General features: G+C 41.9%; 1 protein-coding gene across 1 annotated transcript in view; it reads right to left on the bottom strand.

The window, feature by feature from the left end:
• The window catches only part of FAF1 (Fas associated factor 1), a 210,132-nt gene that overhangs the window by 44,270 nt on the left and 147,755 nt on the right, over positions 1–18,107 (bottom strand). Inside the window, exons 14-15 of the mRNA XM_069737931.1 lie at positions 13,882–14,018; positions 9,116–9,204 (exon numbers count right to left, since the gene is read on the bottom strand). Of these exons, the coding sequence (XP_069594032.1) occupies positions 9,116–9,204; positions 13,882–14,018 (226 nt within the window). The remainder of the gene's footprint in view (positions 1–9,115; positions 9,205–13,881; positions 14,019–18,107) is intronic.

The raw sequence follows: 18,107 nt of genomic DNA, 5'->3' as shown, positions 1-18,107 counted from the left end.
AGGAAGAAATCCAGGCCTCTCTTGAACCCCTCGACTGAGTTCGCCATCACCACCTCCTCAGGCAAGCAATTCCAGATTCTCACTGCCCTAACAGTAAAGAATCCTCTTCTATGTTGGTGGAAAAACCTTCTCTCCTCCAGACGCAAAGAATGCCCCCTTGTGCCCGTCACCTTCCTTGGTATAAACAGATCATCAGCGAGATATTTGTATTGTCCCCTTATATACTTATACATGGTTATTAGATCGCCCCTCAGTCGTCTTTTTTCTAGACTAAATAATCCTAATTTTGCTAATCTATCTGGGTATTGTAGTTCTCCCATCCCCTTTATTAATTTTGTTGCCCTCCTTTGTACTCTCTCTAGTTCCATTATATCCTTCCTGAGCACCGGTGCCCAAAACTGGACACAGTACTCCATGTGCGGTCTAACTAGGGATTTGTACAGAGGCAGTATAATGCTCTCATCATGTGTATCCAGACCTCTTTTAATGCACCCCATGATCCTGTTTGCCTTGGCAGCTGCTGCCTGGCACTGGCTGCTCCAGGTAAGTTTATCATTAACTAGGATCCCCAAGTCCTTCTCCCTGTCAGATTTACCCAGTGGTTTCCCATTCAGTGTGTAATGGTGACATTGATTCCTTCTTCCCATGTGTATAACCTTACATTTATCATTGTTAAACCTCATCTGCCACCTTTCAGCCCAAGTTTCCAACTTATCCAGATCCATCTGTAGCAGTAACCTGTAGGTAAGTATGTAGTATCTGTAGGTAAGTATGTAGTGTTTGTTTTTTTTACTTTTAGTATGGTAACCAGGGTAAACATCGGGTTACTAAGCGCGGCCCTGCGCTTAGTAACACGATATTTACCCTGGTTACCGGCATCGTTGGTCGCTGGAGAGCTGTCTGTGTGACAGCTCTCCAGCCACCAAACAGCGACGCTGCAGCGATCCGGATCGTTGTCGGTATCGCTGCAGCGTTGCTAAGTGTGACGGTACCTTTAGGCTACGTAAAAGGAGTTGTCCCATGTAGACAAACCCTGCTTATCTGCTTTATTACGACACGCGCACATGACAAAGCAGAGCTCCCCGCTTTGACCACCGCCGCTGGTCCCTATATGAATGGTTCCCGTTCTAGCAGACTAGACCCAACCTTGAACTCATCTTAACGGTCAACATGTCATACTACCGTTCCCTTGCAGCATCCAGATAAAAAACATTTTTATGGTTTTCTGTGGCTTCCTCCGGTAAAGTCAGGCTATGGCATCACTTTTTGACCACGAAGGTCCAACATCTGGGTCAATCTTCAATGTTGAGCCATCTACGTATGCAGTGATCTATAGCCGGCCACATTGAAAGGAGCCGTGTCGTAACTCCTTCTGCAGTTCCTTCATTTTCAGGATGGCCGGGGGTCTCGTAGGTCAGTCCAGCAATGAACATACAGGTCCTTCTCAAAAAATTAGCATATAGTGTTAAATTTCATTATTTACCATAATGTAATGATTACAATTAAACTTTCATATATTATAGATTCATTATCCACCAACTGAAATTTGTCAGGTCTTTTATTGTTTTAATACTGATGATTTTGGCATACAACTCCTGATAACCCAAAAAACCTGTCTCAATAAATTAGCATATCAAGAAAAGGTTCTCTAAACGACCTATTACCCTAATCTTCTGAATCAACTAATTAACTCTAAACACATGCAAAAGATACCTGAGGCTTTTATAAACTCCCTGCCTGGTTCATTACTCAAAACCCCCATCATGGGTAAGACTAGCGACCTGACAGATGTCAAGAAGGCCATCATTGACACCCTCAAGCAAGAGGGTAAGACCCAGAAAGAAATTTCTCAACAAATAGGCTGTTCCCAGAGTGCTGTATCAAGGCACCTCAATGGTAAGTCTGTTGGAAGGAAACAATGTGGCAGAAAACGCTGTACAACGAGAAGAGGAGACCGGACCCTGAGGAAGATTGTGGAGAAGGACCGATTCCAGACCTTGGGGAACCTGAGGAAGCAGTGGACTGAGTCTGGTGTGGAAACATCCAGAGCCACCGTGCACAGGCGTGTGCAGGAAATGGGCTACAGAGAAGCAGCACTGGACTGTTGCTAAGTGGTCCCAAGTACTTTTTTCTGATGAAAGCAAATTTTGCATGTCATTCGGAAATCAAGGTGCCAGAGTCTGGAGGAAGACTGGGGAGAAGGAAATGCCAAAATGCCTGAAGTCCAGTGTCAAGTACCCACAGTCAGTGATGGTGTGGGGTGCCATGTCAGCTGCTGGTGTTGGTCCACTGTGTTTCATCAAGGGCAGGGTCAATGCAGCTAGCTATCAGGAGATTTTGGAGCACTTCATGCTTCCATCGGCTGAAATGCTTTATGGAGATGAAGATTTCATTTTTCAGCACGACCTGGCACCTGCTCACAGTGCCAAAACCACTGGTAAATGGTTTACTGACCATGGTATTACTGTGCTCAATTGGCCTGCCAACTCTCCTGACCTGAACCCCATAGAGAATCTGTGGGATATTGTGAAGAGAAAGTTGAGAGACGCAAGACCCAACACTCTGGATGAGCTTAAGGCCGCTATTGAAGCATCCTGGGCCTCCATAACATCTCAGCAGTGTCACAGGCTGATTGCCTCCATGCCACGCCGCATTGAAGCAGTCATTTCTGCCAAAGGATTCCCGACCAAGTATTGAGTGCATAACTGAACATTATTATTTGATGGTTTTTTTGGTTGTTATTAAAAAACACTTTTATTTGATTGGATGGGTGAAATATGCTAATTTATTGAGACAGGTTTTTTGGGTTATCAGGAGTTGTATGCCAAAATCATCAGTATTATAACAATAAAAGACCTGACAAATTTCAGTTGGTGGATAATGAATCTATAATATATGAAAGTTTAATTGTAATCATTACATTATGGTAAATAATGAAATTTAACACTATATGCTAATTTTTTGAGAAGGACCTGTACAGTGAAGCCATAAATTAGCGACAGCCACTTGAGAAACAATGTTTTTGGAGTCCTACTCTACATGAAGAACAGGTCCTAAAAGTGGAGAATGCTAGATATCTTGTACTGCGCTCGGGCATCGTGTCTGTCCTTGTTGTTCAGTATCCGGCCAAGTCTACTGTAATACAGTCTGACAGCAGAAAAATAAAAACACGAGGAAGAAATCCTCAGATGGGCTGACTCACAATATCGCACCCCGCCCGCAGCCAGCTTGTCACTAAGTGTTACTGTAATCCTGGCAGATTGCATCCTCGGGCACGGTTCAGGTGCAAAAAAACTAAAATCTGACTGCTCACAACGTAAGGTCTTGTCAGGTGTAAAAGCGACAAGGTAAAGTGTTATCTGCGTCTATTATACAAGGCTGAACCTGTCCGTCAATGTAAGGAGAGACCGGCAGCACATTGCGTGTAAGGAGCCGTTAACCCCATCTCTTCCGTTATACATACGTACATGGAGGAAAACACCATTTTCGATTAAGTCACAACATTCGAGAAACATTGCCACATGGGTTGTGTCTCGTATGGCAACTCAGCCCCCATGAAGTGAATGGAGCGGAGCTGCAACACCATGCATGGCCTACGGTCAGGGGTGGCGCTGTTTCTAATAGAAAGAAGTCAAGTTTTTCTAATTTTACACACACTGACCATGCATGTAGCCATAGTCAGTCAGAACTTTACCCAACAAAGACCCTCTAGAGTGCTGAAGGGTTACCAGGCGAGCACAAATTATCTGGTTATTCTATCAGCCTTATAGCTATTTTTCTTAAATACCTGGAAAAAACACTTTTAAAGGGGTTGTCCCTTAACCTGTATGTATGATCGTTGGCAGTTTTACTGCATAACAAAACTGGAGGTCCCAAATCCCACTTTAGGTGTCCCCTTAATGAAATAGGTGGGGCTCTAAGCACCCGGACCCTCATTGGTTACACATTTATCATCTATCCTAGGGATAGGTGATAAAGGTAGTTTATGGGACATCCCCTCTAAGCTCCGGGCCGGTCTATGCCTCCACTGTTCTTAACACGACTTGACACTGTTCTTGAGCTTTATCCCCATCGATCTCCATCATTCTGGTCCGTTCATTTTTAGACTGCACGACGTGTTTGGACCTTCTGGTTCTAGCAGAACATGAAACCCCTCCACTTCTGCAGTTTGCTTCCTCTAGGTATGGATGTGACCCTCCGTCGGATATCATACAGACTTGCCCCAGCTCAAACCGCACATTGGTTCATCTGCAAATCTTCACCGGAAACATTGCGGAGAACAATGGTGCGAGCGAGCTCTGCAAACACGGGATTGAGACGCTGTCGTCGTACAGTACAAAGCCATTCTGTTGATCGTCTTGTGGTTTTCATTGCCAGCATGTAACTATTGAGACGCGGACAGTAGCAGAAGCTGGAATCTGTATCCTGTTGTCTATTGTCAGAGGAATAAAGGAACTCGCATTTAGATACATTTTGATCTTCCAGGGGCAAGGATGGCATAAACAATAGACTATAGGATGGGATTTCTAGGAAACAGACCCGTGTTAAAGCACTAAGCCGCAAAAAAGGAAAATATTGATTTTTCTCATGTCTGTCTGCTGAAAGAAAATCCGCTTTCAGCGCAGAGCAAGTGTGGGAATCTGTTCTTGGGACAGCAGGGTTCAGAAGGAGAGAAACTATTTCTTTCAAAACATTTACCAGCAATGTATCCGATATCCTAATCACAATCTATGGATATTAAAGGGGTTTGATCATCAATAATCAGATCAACGGGTTGTCAGTAGTAATGAGTGAACGTGCACGGATAAGGTGTTATCTGAGCATGCTTGAGTGCTATCAGTATGCTGGAAAAATATGGTCGAGTCCCCGTGGCTGCATGTCTTGCGGGTATTCGCCAAAAAAAAAAAAAAAAAGACGAAAATACCCCTAAAACAAAATAAATAATACTCATATCACTAGGTCACCTGTTGATTTCTACTACCATCTCCCACTGAAAACATTGGAAATTACCAAATTGATGAATCGCTTGAAGCAGTGATTAGCTGCAGCGGTCACATGTCCTTGTGTCATGACTGCAGCAGAAAGTAGAGACTAGGGAGGATCGGGCGTAGTCAGAATGGAGGATTGCTGGACTTAGTCCTGCCTAATTTTTTATTTTTTTACCAATTAAAGATATTGGTGTGCACTATACGTAGCTTGCGGCAAATTGTAAGCAATTGATGAATGTATTGAGGCCGTTAACAAAGGCTAAACGTTACACATTCCTGCGAACATTTCCTTTATTCTTACTATGACCGGTCTTTCACCCTCGTGATCGCCGCCTTAGGGAATCCAGCTATGGAGGTGATTGAAGGCTGCGGACTGCAGCTGTCAATCAAAGGTCCTGGCAGGACAGTGGCGACTTCTGCGCGCCGTGTATTACACATTCCTACTGATCCGACCCCCCGCCCCAACACTTAAATGTTCAGTGTCAACAACACAAAGGGCATTAGATAAACCGTCCCTTCTTCGCTCATCTCCGATTACTGTAAAACTGTGTCTCCTGCAAACCTGGCAACTTTCCCGACCTGTCTGCAGCCAATTACGGCGCGATAACATGCCCTGCAAGAGAGCCGAGGGATTAAGCTTAAAAGGATCCGTTTTCCTAAACCAGAGTCTCTGCCTTTAGATAAAAACGTATTAAATGTATTGAGTTCATAAAAAGATAAATAGTTCGTATTAACCCTCTCCCGAATACATGAAGCTCCGGGAGCAAACGACGTTAATGACAGCGTCCAACCTAATAAACGTCCCATGGTATATACCGCCATAGAGGTAAAAAAGGGCATCACGGCCTGTGTGTAAAGAAAGCAGAACTTCGAGAAGTCGCCTAATACCAATTCTGACACTTTCAGGGCAATTGGTTACATGTCGTTATACTCTCAGATGGTAAAAACCCATTTCATGCCGCATTAATCACGTTTCACATTCCTCTGCTACAAGTCAATTAATTTGTAATTGCGAAAAAATATTATCTGTTCTGCAGCGCAAATATAGAAAAAAAATAAATTTATTAATTTATTTTTGGAGCTTTCTTAAGAATTTGTTAAATTAATTTTTTAGGTTCGTGTGGATACCTAATAAGCAAAGCTTTTTTTATTTTATTTTATATAATATAGAAACAAGGAAATGTATTCTTTTATATTAAACCACTTTATTTTTACATTTCTTTTTAGGTCAATAGGGCTGACTGCATAGGGGTCTTATAGTCCCCTGTCGTGTCACTGGGGGACCTGATGAATTGATCTAACGGAAGGAGTCACCTTTGATCAAGACGTGGGCACTTTAGGAGTTAACAAGCAGCGATTTGAGGTTACCCCTGAGCCTATCTGTAAAAGGAAAACACCCGCTCCAGGGCGACCCACGCAGGCTGGTACTACAGAACGCATTATGGTCCTTACTGGGAATGTGTCATCTGATAAAAACCTATTTAAATCAGATAGTTATGTTAAATTTAGGTTTATAAATTGTTTAAGAAAACAAACACTGTACAACTTTCACACTGGCAACTAGGCCAAATATAGACTCCTACTTCCTGATGGGCACGTGGACATTAGCAGCAACGGACTGGTTCAGATCAGACTGAATTGTAATGGAATATTTAATGAGAATGCTCTCATCAGGGCAAAGGTCATTGTGCATGAGGAGAAGGAGGTGAGCTGTGACATCACCTACTGTGTATGGTGGATCCTGTGTTATCTACTGTATATAGAGGTGTTATTGTACAGGAGGAGGAGGTGAGCTGTGACATCACCTATTGTGTATGGTGGATCCTGTGTTATCTACTGTATATAGAGGTGTTATCAGTCATTGTACAGGAGGAGGAGGTGAGCTGTGACATCACCTATTGTGAATGGTGGATCCTGTGTTATCTACTGTATACAGTGCCTTGCTAAAGTATTCGGCCCCCTTGAACTTTTCAACCTTTTCCCACATATCATGCTTCAAACATAAAGGTACCAAATGTAAATTTTCGGTGAAGAATCAATAAGCGGAACACAATTGTAAAGTTGAACGAAATATATTGGTTATTTTACATTTTTGTGGAAATTCATAAACAGAAAAGTGGGGCGTGCAATATTATTCTGCCCCTTTAACTTAATACTTTGTTGCGCCACCTTTTGCTGCGATTACAAGTCTCTTGGGGTCTGTCTCTATCAGTTTTGTACATGGAGAGACTGAAATTCTCGCCCATTCTTCCTTGGCAAACAGCTCGAGCTCAGTGAGGTTGGATGGAGATCGTTTGTGAACAGCAGTTTTCAGCTCTTTCCACAGATTCTCGATCGGATTGAGGTCTGGACTGTGACTCGGCCATTCTAACACCTGGATACGTTTCTTTGTGAACCATTCCATTGTAGATTTTGTTTTATGTTTGGGATCATTGTCTTGTTGGAAGACAAATCTCCGTCCCAGTCTCAGGTCTTTTGCAGACTCCAACAGGTTTTCTTCAAGAATGGTCTTGTATGTGGCTCCATCCATCTTTCCATCAATTTTAACCATCTTCCCTGTCCCTGCTGAAGAAAAGCAGGCCCAAACCATGATGCTGCCACCACCATGTTTGACAGTGGGGATGGTGTGTTCAGGGTGATGAGCTGTGTTGCCTTTACGCCAAACATATCGCTTGGCATTGTTGCCAAAAAGTTCGATTTTGGTTTTGCCTGACCAGAGCACCTTCTTCCACATGTTTGGTGTCTCCCAGGTGGCTTGTTGCAGACTTTAAATTACACTTTTTATGGATATCTTTGAGAAATGGCTTTCTTCTTGCCACTCTTCCATAAAGGCCAGATTTGTGCAGTGTACGACTGATTGTTGTCCTATGGACAGACTGTCCCACCTCAGCTGTAGATCTCTGCAGTTCATCCAGAGTCGTCATGGGCCTCTTGGCTGCATCTCTGATCAGTCTTCTCCTTGTTTGAGATGAAAGTTTAGAGGGACGGCCGGGTCTTGGTGGATTTGCAGTGGTATGATACTCCTTCCATTTCATTATGATCGCTTGCACGTTGCTCCTTGGGATGTTTAAAGTTTTGGAAATCATTTTGTATCCAAATCCGGCTTTAAACTTCTCCACAACAGTATCACGGACCTGCCTGTTGTGTTCCTTGGTCTTCATGATGCTCTCTGTGCTTCACACAGAACCCTGAGACTATCACAGAACAGGTGCATTTATACGGAGACTTGATTACACACAGGTGGATTATATTCATCATCATTAGGCATTTAGGACAACATTGGATCATTCAGAGATCCACAATGAACTTCTGGAGTGAGTTTGCTGCACTGAAAGTAAAGGGGCCGAATAATATTGCACGCCACACTTTTCAGTTTTTGAATTTCCACAAAAATTTAAAATAACCAATAAATTTAGTTCAACTTCACAATTGTGTTCCACTTGTTGTTTCTTCACCAAAAATTTACATTTGGTATCTTCATGTTTGAAGGCACTGTATAGAGATATTATCAGTCATTGTACAGGAGGCGGTGAGCTGTGATATCACCTATTGTGAATGGTGGATCTAACACACTAAGGGTATGTGCACACGTCAGAATTTCTTGCAGAAATTTTCCTGACAAAAACCAGACATTTCTGCCAGAAATCCGCATGCGTTTTTACCGCGATTTTACAGCGTTTTTCATGCGTTTTTGACGTGTTTTTGGTGCGTTTTTTCCCAAATGCATAGAATTGCGGGAAAAACGCAGAAAATCTGCAAAAATAATGAACATGCTCATTTTTTTACCGCAATGCGTTTTTTTCGCGGAAAAAAACGCATCCATGTGCACAAAACATGCAGAATGCATTCAAATGATAGAATGCATAATGTATGCGTTTTAATGAGTTTTTATAGCGTTTTTAGCGCAAAAAAAAGTGAAAAAAAAACGCGAAAAAAACCTGAACGTGTGCACATAGCCTAACAGTAATGCAAGATTAGGAACGTGAACACGTTTAGGACACGGTTCAGAAGTTTACACCTTCCACTAGTGTAAAAATTATTCTATATTTTCATGAATCTCGCTTTGTACAGACTGATAAAAAAAAAATCCATGAAAAAGGGGCTTCACTTTAATAATTAATACGTACCTCGTCCTTAATATCTTCCTGCTGCTGGGCTGAAAATATTTCCATCGCCGAAATCAGCCTCATCATGAGCTCGTCTACTGTTGTGTTACCTGTCAAAACAGCAAATGATCCAGTGTCAGTAATGTGGTGAATTCAGGCAAAGGCAGAACACTAGGTGATATCTACAGGTGAGAACTACGGTAATGGTGTCTGGGATGAGCTTTAAACAGGTCACACACTTAACACCAACCCAACACAACAGAAGGCAAAGGCCCAAAAGGGAATGGAAGGAGGTAAAAGTTAAAAGAAAACAACAAAAAAGTATAGAAAAGTAACTGTGTGTGCATGCTTCTAAGATAATGCCACCATAAATCAGAGGTAGCCATGTTTCATTTTCATGGTCCTCACCCATCTCTGTGCAGCACCTTTGTTTTGATGCTTTGAGGCTTTATCTAAATAGATTATTTGCCGATTAATTTTATATTATATATTTATTGGGGTCAAAGCCTTGTATTTTTTTTCCCATAGTGTAAAGTTTCTGGAGTTTTCAATTTAGCTCATTTTTGCAACTTTTTAAAGGATTTGTGACTTTCAATGCTAAAAAGTTATAAAAACTGTTATTAAAAAAGTTGTGCTTTTAAAACAATTTCTATGCCAAATTCATTATTTGCAAGAAAAAAAAGGGAGTTCAATAAATTGCAGATAATGAATTGGGCCCTCTATGTACAGATAAAATAGATGATGCTAAATAAAAAATTTTACATGTTGGAGGACTAAAGGTCTACATACACAATATATAAGGTGGACGAACATGACGATTTTTGCAGGGAATCGTCCGACCATCCAATGTGCATGTCGGCCTCCTGACTGTCCCTTGTACAATTACGCTGGGGGACATAATGATCGGGTGGTTGGATTTCAATTGCCCTGGTGAGAGAGTGACTGAGCATGCGAACACGCACAGCTCATTAAATGGACCTGCACATCGCCATACACTTTGAACACCACGTATAAAAAATTAATAATAATAATAATAAATATAAATATATATATATATATATATATATATATATAAACCTTTTCTTTCTTAACAGCATTTACATGGCAAATAGTGTAATAAGCAGAGTAGCTTAAATCCACATCCCCAAACAGTGCTATGGGGCACACCTCTTTGGGTAAAGACAATTAAAAATAGCACTTAATAAAAAGGCCACCATCTCCCGAACCATGCAGTAGATTTAAAAAAAATATATACAAAAAAAAGAGAATACTGAGGGAAGCATACAGGCCTCTTCTGACGTCCTCTTCATATATGGAATTCAACACAGCGTAGTGTTTGGCAGGCATGGACTGGCCCACAGGAGAACTGGAGAATCCTCCGGTGGGCCGCTGTGCAAGACTACCTCTTATATGAGCAGTACTTGGCACAATATAATTGAATCAATATGTGCAGATAAAGACGACATCTTATTAATTTAACAATCTACCCAGTTCATTGTTATATAAATGTGTGATTGAGGATAATGTCACATTTGCATGTAGCTGTAAAGTGGGGCCCTGGAGTTGGTCACTGGCGGACCCTTGGTTCCCCAGTCTGACACTGGCTCCCCTGGATGCAGACAGAATTGTGCAGCGTCTTTCCTTTTTTTTCTGCAGATTTGCAGCTCGGAATATGAAAAGTCTGACTTTTATAAAGTTACACTTCAGTAGACAATGAGCGTGTACTCGTGAACATTGTGCTGCCTCCAATTCCATCCTATTGTTGCCGCTAACTTCGTGATAGCAGATACACTATATAGAAAATTGCTCTTTCTGTAATTTCTTAGTCTGTAAGTATCGGTTCAGCAACATTGAGCCTGTATCGGGAAAGCCGACCGGGGGAAACTATTCTCTTTTTTTTTTTTTTGTAAATGTTGACACGTTCTAACAAGCATCCAGGCTTCAATGTCTGCAAACATCCAAACCTGGAATCCCACCGGAGCTGTGAAAGGTTACACACCTGGATTCTCCGTGAGATCAGATTAATGTGCACAGGGTGAGCGTTATGGAGAGTTTGGGGGGTGGGAAGAGGAGACACAATGGATCAGCGTGAGTGTAGCCCTCCAGAACATTACACGTGACCCCTTACAAGAGAACTTCCAGGATCATATTGGTGGCTCAGTCTCATCTAAACCATAAACTCATCAATCCTTCCCCCATGTGAAAATAGAACGTTCATCCCTTCTCACCCCCCGTAATTTGCCCTCTCCATTTCTTGTTTCCCTTCTATTGGTTCTCCAGTGGATCTTCACTTGGAAGTCGAGCATGTGCAGTTCTTTCCATTTACTCTGGTCTAAGAGGTAACGTTTCTCCTTGTGGAGAGTGACATGCCAGTGTAAGGAGACTTATAGGCCGTGCAACGCTCCTCTGAAAAATTTAATATGCAAAATTCCCCCTTCAGAGAGTAAGAGGATTTGAACGTTTGTAACACCTATTGGAAGTAGCGATCCTAAAAGTCAATATCGACCCTTGTCGTATGACTTAAAATAAAAGCCAAACAAGAATCTCTATTTACAGACACGGTCTTTCAGGGTGCGGACCCTCTTCCGTGAAAAGCAGGAGATCTGACTTGACTGTATGAGGTGCCTCTGACTGGGATCTAAGGTGTAAAGTCTCTGCTTGTGGAGAGTGACATGCCAGTGTAAGGAGACCTATAGGCCATGCAATGCTCCTCTGGATAATTAAATATGTAAATTGCCTCTTTAAAGAGAAAAATGACGTTACTATCTAATTCAGCTGGAGAGAAATTGCACATGCACGATTTCCAAATCCTTGATGCTTAAGGTGAGCATGCACACAGAAGACAGCAGTGTTTCCCTGATTGCTAGTTTGATTTACAAGCAGTAACGAGAGCACGTGGGAAACACATCCAGGAGAACCACTGATTGTTAGAACTAGTGTTGAGCAATTGTGCTTGGATAAGGTGTTATCTGAGCATGCTCGGGTGCTAACAGAGTGGCTTCGGCGTGCTCGAATAATATGTTCGACAGCCGCAACCCATGCAGAGATTGCCTAACGAACAGGTAATCCATGCATGTATTGAGGCTGTCTAACAGCCACGAGACATCCAGCCACGAGGATTCAAACATATTTTTCGAGCGTGCCGAAGACACGAGCATGCTCAGATAACACCTTATCCTAGCATGATCGCTCATCACTAGTCAGAAGTTTCAGAAGTAAAAATATTTGTCGGCCCATGGAACCATAGGCCACAGCGGTAGACCAAGCTGTCGGACAGAAGCCCTCCAAACCCCCCTGAAGAGCTTGGTCCAGCGAGCATGTACTACTGACGTAACCACTGAACCAAGGTCCTGCAAACTGTACTTAAAAGGTGCTGAACCACCTATCACGTAGCGTTCTCCATTAACTGCACAGTCTCTTCTGGAGGAAGCAACAGGCTCAATCAGTTATAAGCTAAAAGTCTAATCGCCCGTAGGATTCTTGGAAAGCGAAGGGGATAATTATCTAGGTGCCAAGTCAGCGAGGTCAGGAGGGGGAAGAAGAATTATTTTCAGTTTTAAATGTTAATTTTCTGGTGACATTTCCTACTTGCTCAAAGTTTATGTAACTTAAGCATGCATGAAAGGATTTAATTTCAGAGATTAGTGAACAGAGATACAGAAAGATCAACTTTTTTTTTTTTTAATTGCATTACTCAGGTCATGCTTTAAATATAGACGAGCGACAGGTTAACACCAATAACAATAGAAAGGCTGGGATAGAATTATATTTAAGGGTGCTTCAAAATGGCTTCATTAATGGGTATGGGCACCATTAAATATGCACATGTATCCGTGTAGCTTGCGTGGCTACGTTGTTGGCAGGTGACACTTATTTGTTGCTTTCTTTAGCAGGGGTCTGAATGTGGAGCTGCGAGCTCTGAGTCCAGTGGATGTTCCCTCCTGCCTTCTCTTAGGGCTCAAGCCTGTAAGACCCCTGTTTTCTTCCCCCTCACTCTCTTACAGCAATAAGGCTGTGCAAAAGGGGATTTTCATGAGAAAAGGCAGCTCAGGAGGCAAATGGGGGCAATGTTTATAATATCCTATAACTGGCGGTTGTAGTGTCACAATTCTATAGGTGGGTTCCTATATGGCAATAGTTAAGATAATGTCAGCTATAAGAGGAAAAATAAAAAGTAATACATCTATATCAGTGGGTTTTATCCTAGAAAGTCCCTAGAAGAATAATCTTTTTTATTTTTTCGCCCTTGTAAATTTACATATAGCTCCATAATGGTTTAAAATATCTAAAAAGAAAATACATTATATATATATATATATATATATATATATATATATATATATATATATATATATATATATATATCCTGATGTTTATCTATTTGATTTAGATATAAAGTAAAATTCACAAGTCAGGAGCGCCAACAGATGCAACGATAGATAAAAGATGTTATTCCGACAGTATGATCCCTATCAAATGTCAGACAAAATTTTTAAGAAAATCAAGGCAACCCCTTACTCCTTCCTTTTCCATGTCAGCTGCATAATAATAATAATTTTTATTTATATAGCGCCAACATATTCCGCAGCACTTTACAATTAAGCACAATGCATTAACCTTAGCGTATATGTAACTTAGGACGCCACAAATGGACAAAAAGCCAATATCAGAGTTATAGACAACGTTCAATATACTGACATTTTCTATGGCGTCACTACATATAAAGTGCACGATATACGGAGAGATTCGTTGAGCAGATCCTCTACACATGCAGCCATGTTCTTTACCTTGGATTACATTAAGCACTTCATTGGATGATCTTTTCCCCATTATAATTAGAAAGAGTGGAAACTGATCGGTCTTCTGTGTTCGGATAGTCTGTGCGACCACACTGCCAAAATGCCGAGTACACAACGTGAGGAACCTGCCAATCAACAGAAATAAACATGGAATGAAAGAGTCCTCCGAGGAGATCGCCATAGACATGCTTAATGTTCGGCAAAATAACTAATCTTGGGTATTCACCTAATGACGATGTTGGTGAAAGAACGAACTACAAGGTCTAGGGACATGAAATCTAATCCCAAAGTTGCAAGTGCGCGATGACTATAGGACTAGTAAACCTGCTGCCATGTAGTTAGTCCTCCATATTCATGAGCTCTGTGTAACCCCGCCCCCCATCAGTGATTGGCAGCTTTCTGCCTATGCACAGTAAACCTGACAATCAGTGGTGTGGGCGCAGTTATATACAGATCATCATTCAGAGAACTGTTAGATTTGCAGCAGAGAAAACAGTGAGTTTGTAGCACGTAGCCGAGTAAGTGATACATTGCTGGAATCAGGGACTCTGCCACTACATCAAGCTGCTCCCAGATGGGGTAGCAAAATCCTAGCGTCACATTCCCTTTAAAATTGTGTACAGGTTCCATTTAAATAGTGGTCTCCATATATTTGGATCACCATTTAGACAAGAGTATAGACATAAAAATATTCTTCACTGTTCATGAAGAAATAACAGCAATATGGAATTCTGATTACCGGAAAGAACTCATCCAGAAAGCGGAGACTGCGTAACGTTACAGAATGGGATCACTAAGTGCTGGGAATAAAGGGCAGAAAAGTCACCGACACGCTGCTGACTCATCAGCACCAACACTGCGCCCCCACCAGGAGCTTCATGGCCGAGCAGCTGCGTGCCGCCTTACATCACCAAGCACAAGGCAGAGGGTCAGATGGAGTGGTGTAAATCCAACATAACCGGATTCTGGAGGAAACGAGTTCTGTGCAGGTACAGATCACACTTCTCTGGTGTCTGATGAGTCTGGGTTTAGTGAACGTCGCGAGAACGTTACCCTCCTGCCTGCTGTAAAGTTTGGTGGAGGAGAGATAGTACCATGGGGTTTGTTTCTTGGTCTGGACCCCTTATTAGTTCCAGTCAAGGGAAATCTTAAAGGTGTTGTCCACTACTAACTTTGAATGTTTGCCCCCATTAAAATAAAAACACCTGTATTCGGTTTCCGTGCTGGCGCTGTTCCCGCAGTGTAGGCCCTCGATTTCCCAGGGACTACGTGAGGTTATGTCAAGCGAATCTGGTCACCAATCAGCGCTGGCATCCTGTCCCTGCCTTCGGACCTATAAGTAATATGGCTGGCGGCTTACTTCCTTTTAATTACTTATAGGCTGGAACGGGGACGAGAGCGCTGATCGGGAGCAAGGCTCATGTGACAACCTCACGAGTCCCGGATCGCGAGTGCCAACACCGCAGGAACGGCGCCAGCACGGAAGGCGGGCATAGGTGTTTGTATTCAGAGTGAGAAGGGGTTGTCCTAGTAGTGGACAACCCCTTTAATGCTTCCATCTTGGTTGGACCAGTTTGGGGAAGGCCCTTCTTTGTTCTCCATGACCGTGCCCAGTGCACGCAGACACGGTTGGAGGCGTTTGTTGGGGAAAAACATGGCGAAGGCACAGAGCCCGGATCTCAACCACATCCAGAGCCAAAATGGAGATTGTGAGCTCGGCCTCTCCCAACATAAGGGTCTGACCTCACAAATGTTATGGGGGATGAAGGGGGGAAAATTCCCACATACATCTCCAAACTCCAATAATGATACCTAATTATCTGCCGGACCACCTCTACTTTCGTTAAGAGGGGTGGAGTCCCAACGAATTACCTACCTATATAATATCAATATGATAAATTCAGGCATACGTACAGTGATTGGTAATCTTAGACAAATGATAAGACAATTAAAATGTCAATAATGAGATTTTTGACACATCTTCATGCCAAATCCCAAACAATGGCGCCATTCACATTCGCATTTTTCCGGAGGTTCCATTATTCTTGATGGGAAAAGTGTGTAGTGTCAAGAAAAACAAACAAAAAAAAAAAAAGATTAAAAACCTAACAGACCACATTATAAAAGGGATCTGTCTGGAAAATGGGTGAAGCATCGCTATTCATGGCTCCGTTCTGGTCACTACAACACATAGCGCAGAAAATAACAGAGAAAAGAAATATTTCGCCGACTTGGGAAAAACGTTATAACATTAACTTTAGTTACTTATTACCGCGGTGACGTTACATACAATGCCTGGACATTTCTTTTGTCTCCATATATTTTACACATATAATTTAAAAAAAAAAAAAAGAAGCTTTTTTGACCCCCCAAAAAATAGTGCACGTCCAGATTTGCATACAAAAGCCGAGCATTAGTATTCTTACCATGATCTGGAATAAATGAAAAAACTGATAAAGCTTTTCACTTCCATTAGAGGACTGTCTGAAATTAGCATTTCTTTCAAGAGAAAAGGGTAGCTTATGATATGTTTTCAGAAGTGAAGGTAAAAGTAAATGTCATAATAATAATGAATTATGAAAGACCAAATGCAAATATGGAATGCATTAATAAGATCCAATTTAATAAAGTCTGTAAAAATAATAGAGTTTTAATAACATGGGTCAGAAAAGGCAAAACAGTGGAAATTTCTGAGAACTCGCCACTGAATGAAGTCTATTAATACTTAATTATTTTCATGAAACATAATTTAAATTGAGGATTTTATTTTTTTTTTAACGTCAGAGAATATCAATGTAGAAAGGAGTGGAGAGGATGACATGACTAATTAATGATGAGCAGAGTATAATAATGCATTGTTAATGCTCTATTAACCTCCGATGATGAACTTGATTTCTAGGTAAATTGGTGCGTAAACAAATAAAGTGCTCAAAAAAGTCTTTGATGCCCTTTGACGGTTCGTTTACATCATAAGAGCGGCATTATACCATGCCATACATCATAAGAGCGGCATTATACCATGCCATACATCATAAGAGCGGCATTATACCATGCCATACATCATAAGAGCGGCATTATACCATGCCATACATCATAAGAGCGGCATTATACCATGCCATACATCATAAGAGCGGCATTATACCATGCCATACATCATAAGAGCGGCATTATACCATGCCATTCATCATAAGAGCGGCATTATACCATGCCATACATCATAAGAGCGGCATTATACCATGCCATACATCATTAGAGCGGCATTATACCATGCCATTCATCATAAGAGCGGCATTATACCATGCCATACATCATAAGAGCGGCATTATACCATGCCATACATCATTAGAGCGGCATTATACCATGCCATACATCATAAGAGCGGCATTATACCATGCCATACATCATAAGAGCGGCATTATACCATGCCATACATCATAAGAGCGGCATTATACCATGACATACATCATAAGAGCGGCATTATACCATGCCATACATCATAAGAGCGGCATTATACCATGCCAAGATGTGACGTGAAAGTGGACTGTTGCCACCACAGGGGTAAAAAGGGAGATATTCTGTCTGAAAAGTGTGTTGATCCCATACCGCTAGGTAGATAGACATCAAAGCGGGCTCTTTGTGGGCGGTCCTCAGCTCCTCCTCAGAGGGTTGCCTAAAGTTCAGGGTCTAAAGTTGGTATGAATTAATTTGCAGGGCTCTGTCCATTGGCCCCATGATTAGTCTGTGGTTGCTGGACCCTAGTCCTGAAGACCACCTCCTACCTGATGGCATCCGCGGCTCTTCTTCAGATTATTCTGGACCTTCGCGATATCACATGTGCGTCACACCCGCCCGGCTAATCAAAAGAAGAACCGTAGATGACTTGGGCAAGGGGAGGTGTCCTCAAGGCTCCTTTCCAGTAGTGAGAAATGACGGACATAGCTCATAGATCAGGTCCCGCAAATGAATTCGCACTAATTCTAGTCCCTGGATTTTAGGCAACCCTGTATGAGGAGGAGCTGAGGACCACCCACAAAGAGCGGCTCGGTCACTGGTGGACTAAATCCATGTAATACTACATGCTACCAGAATGTAATACTACACGTACCCTGTAGCTGGTTGCATAGTGGCACACAACATCCCTGATTGATGGTCAAGCATTTATTTAAAAAAAGGGGGGGATGAACTAAAAAAAAAAATATATATATATATATATA

This window comes from Ranitomeya imitator, chromosome 8 (genome assembly GCF_032444005.1).
Source record: "Ranitomeya imitator isolate aRanImi1 chromosome 8, aRanImi1.pri, whole genome shotgun sequence".
In the NCBI taxonomy this organism is placed as follows: Eukaryota; Metazoa; Chordata; class Amphibia; order Anura; family Dendrobatidae; genus Ranitomeya; species Ranitomeya imitator.
The sequence above is the reverse complement of the archived record's forward strand: the minus strand, read 5'-3'. Positions and strand labels throughout refer to the sequence as shown.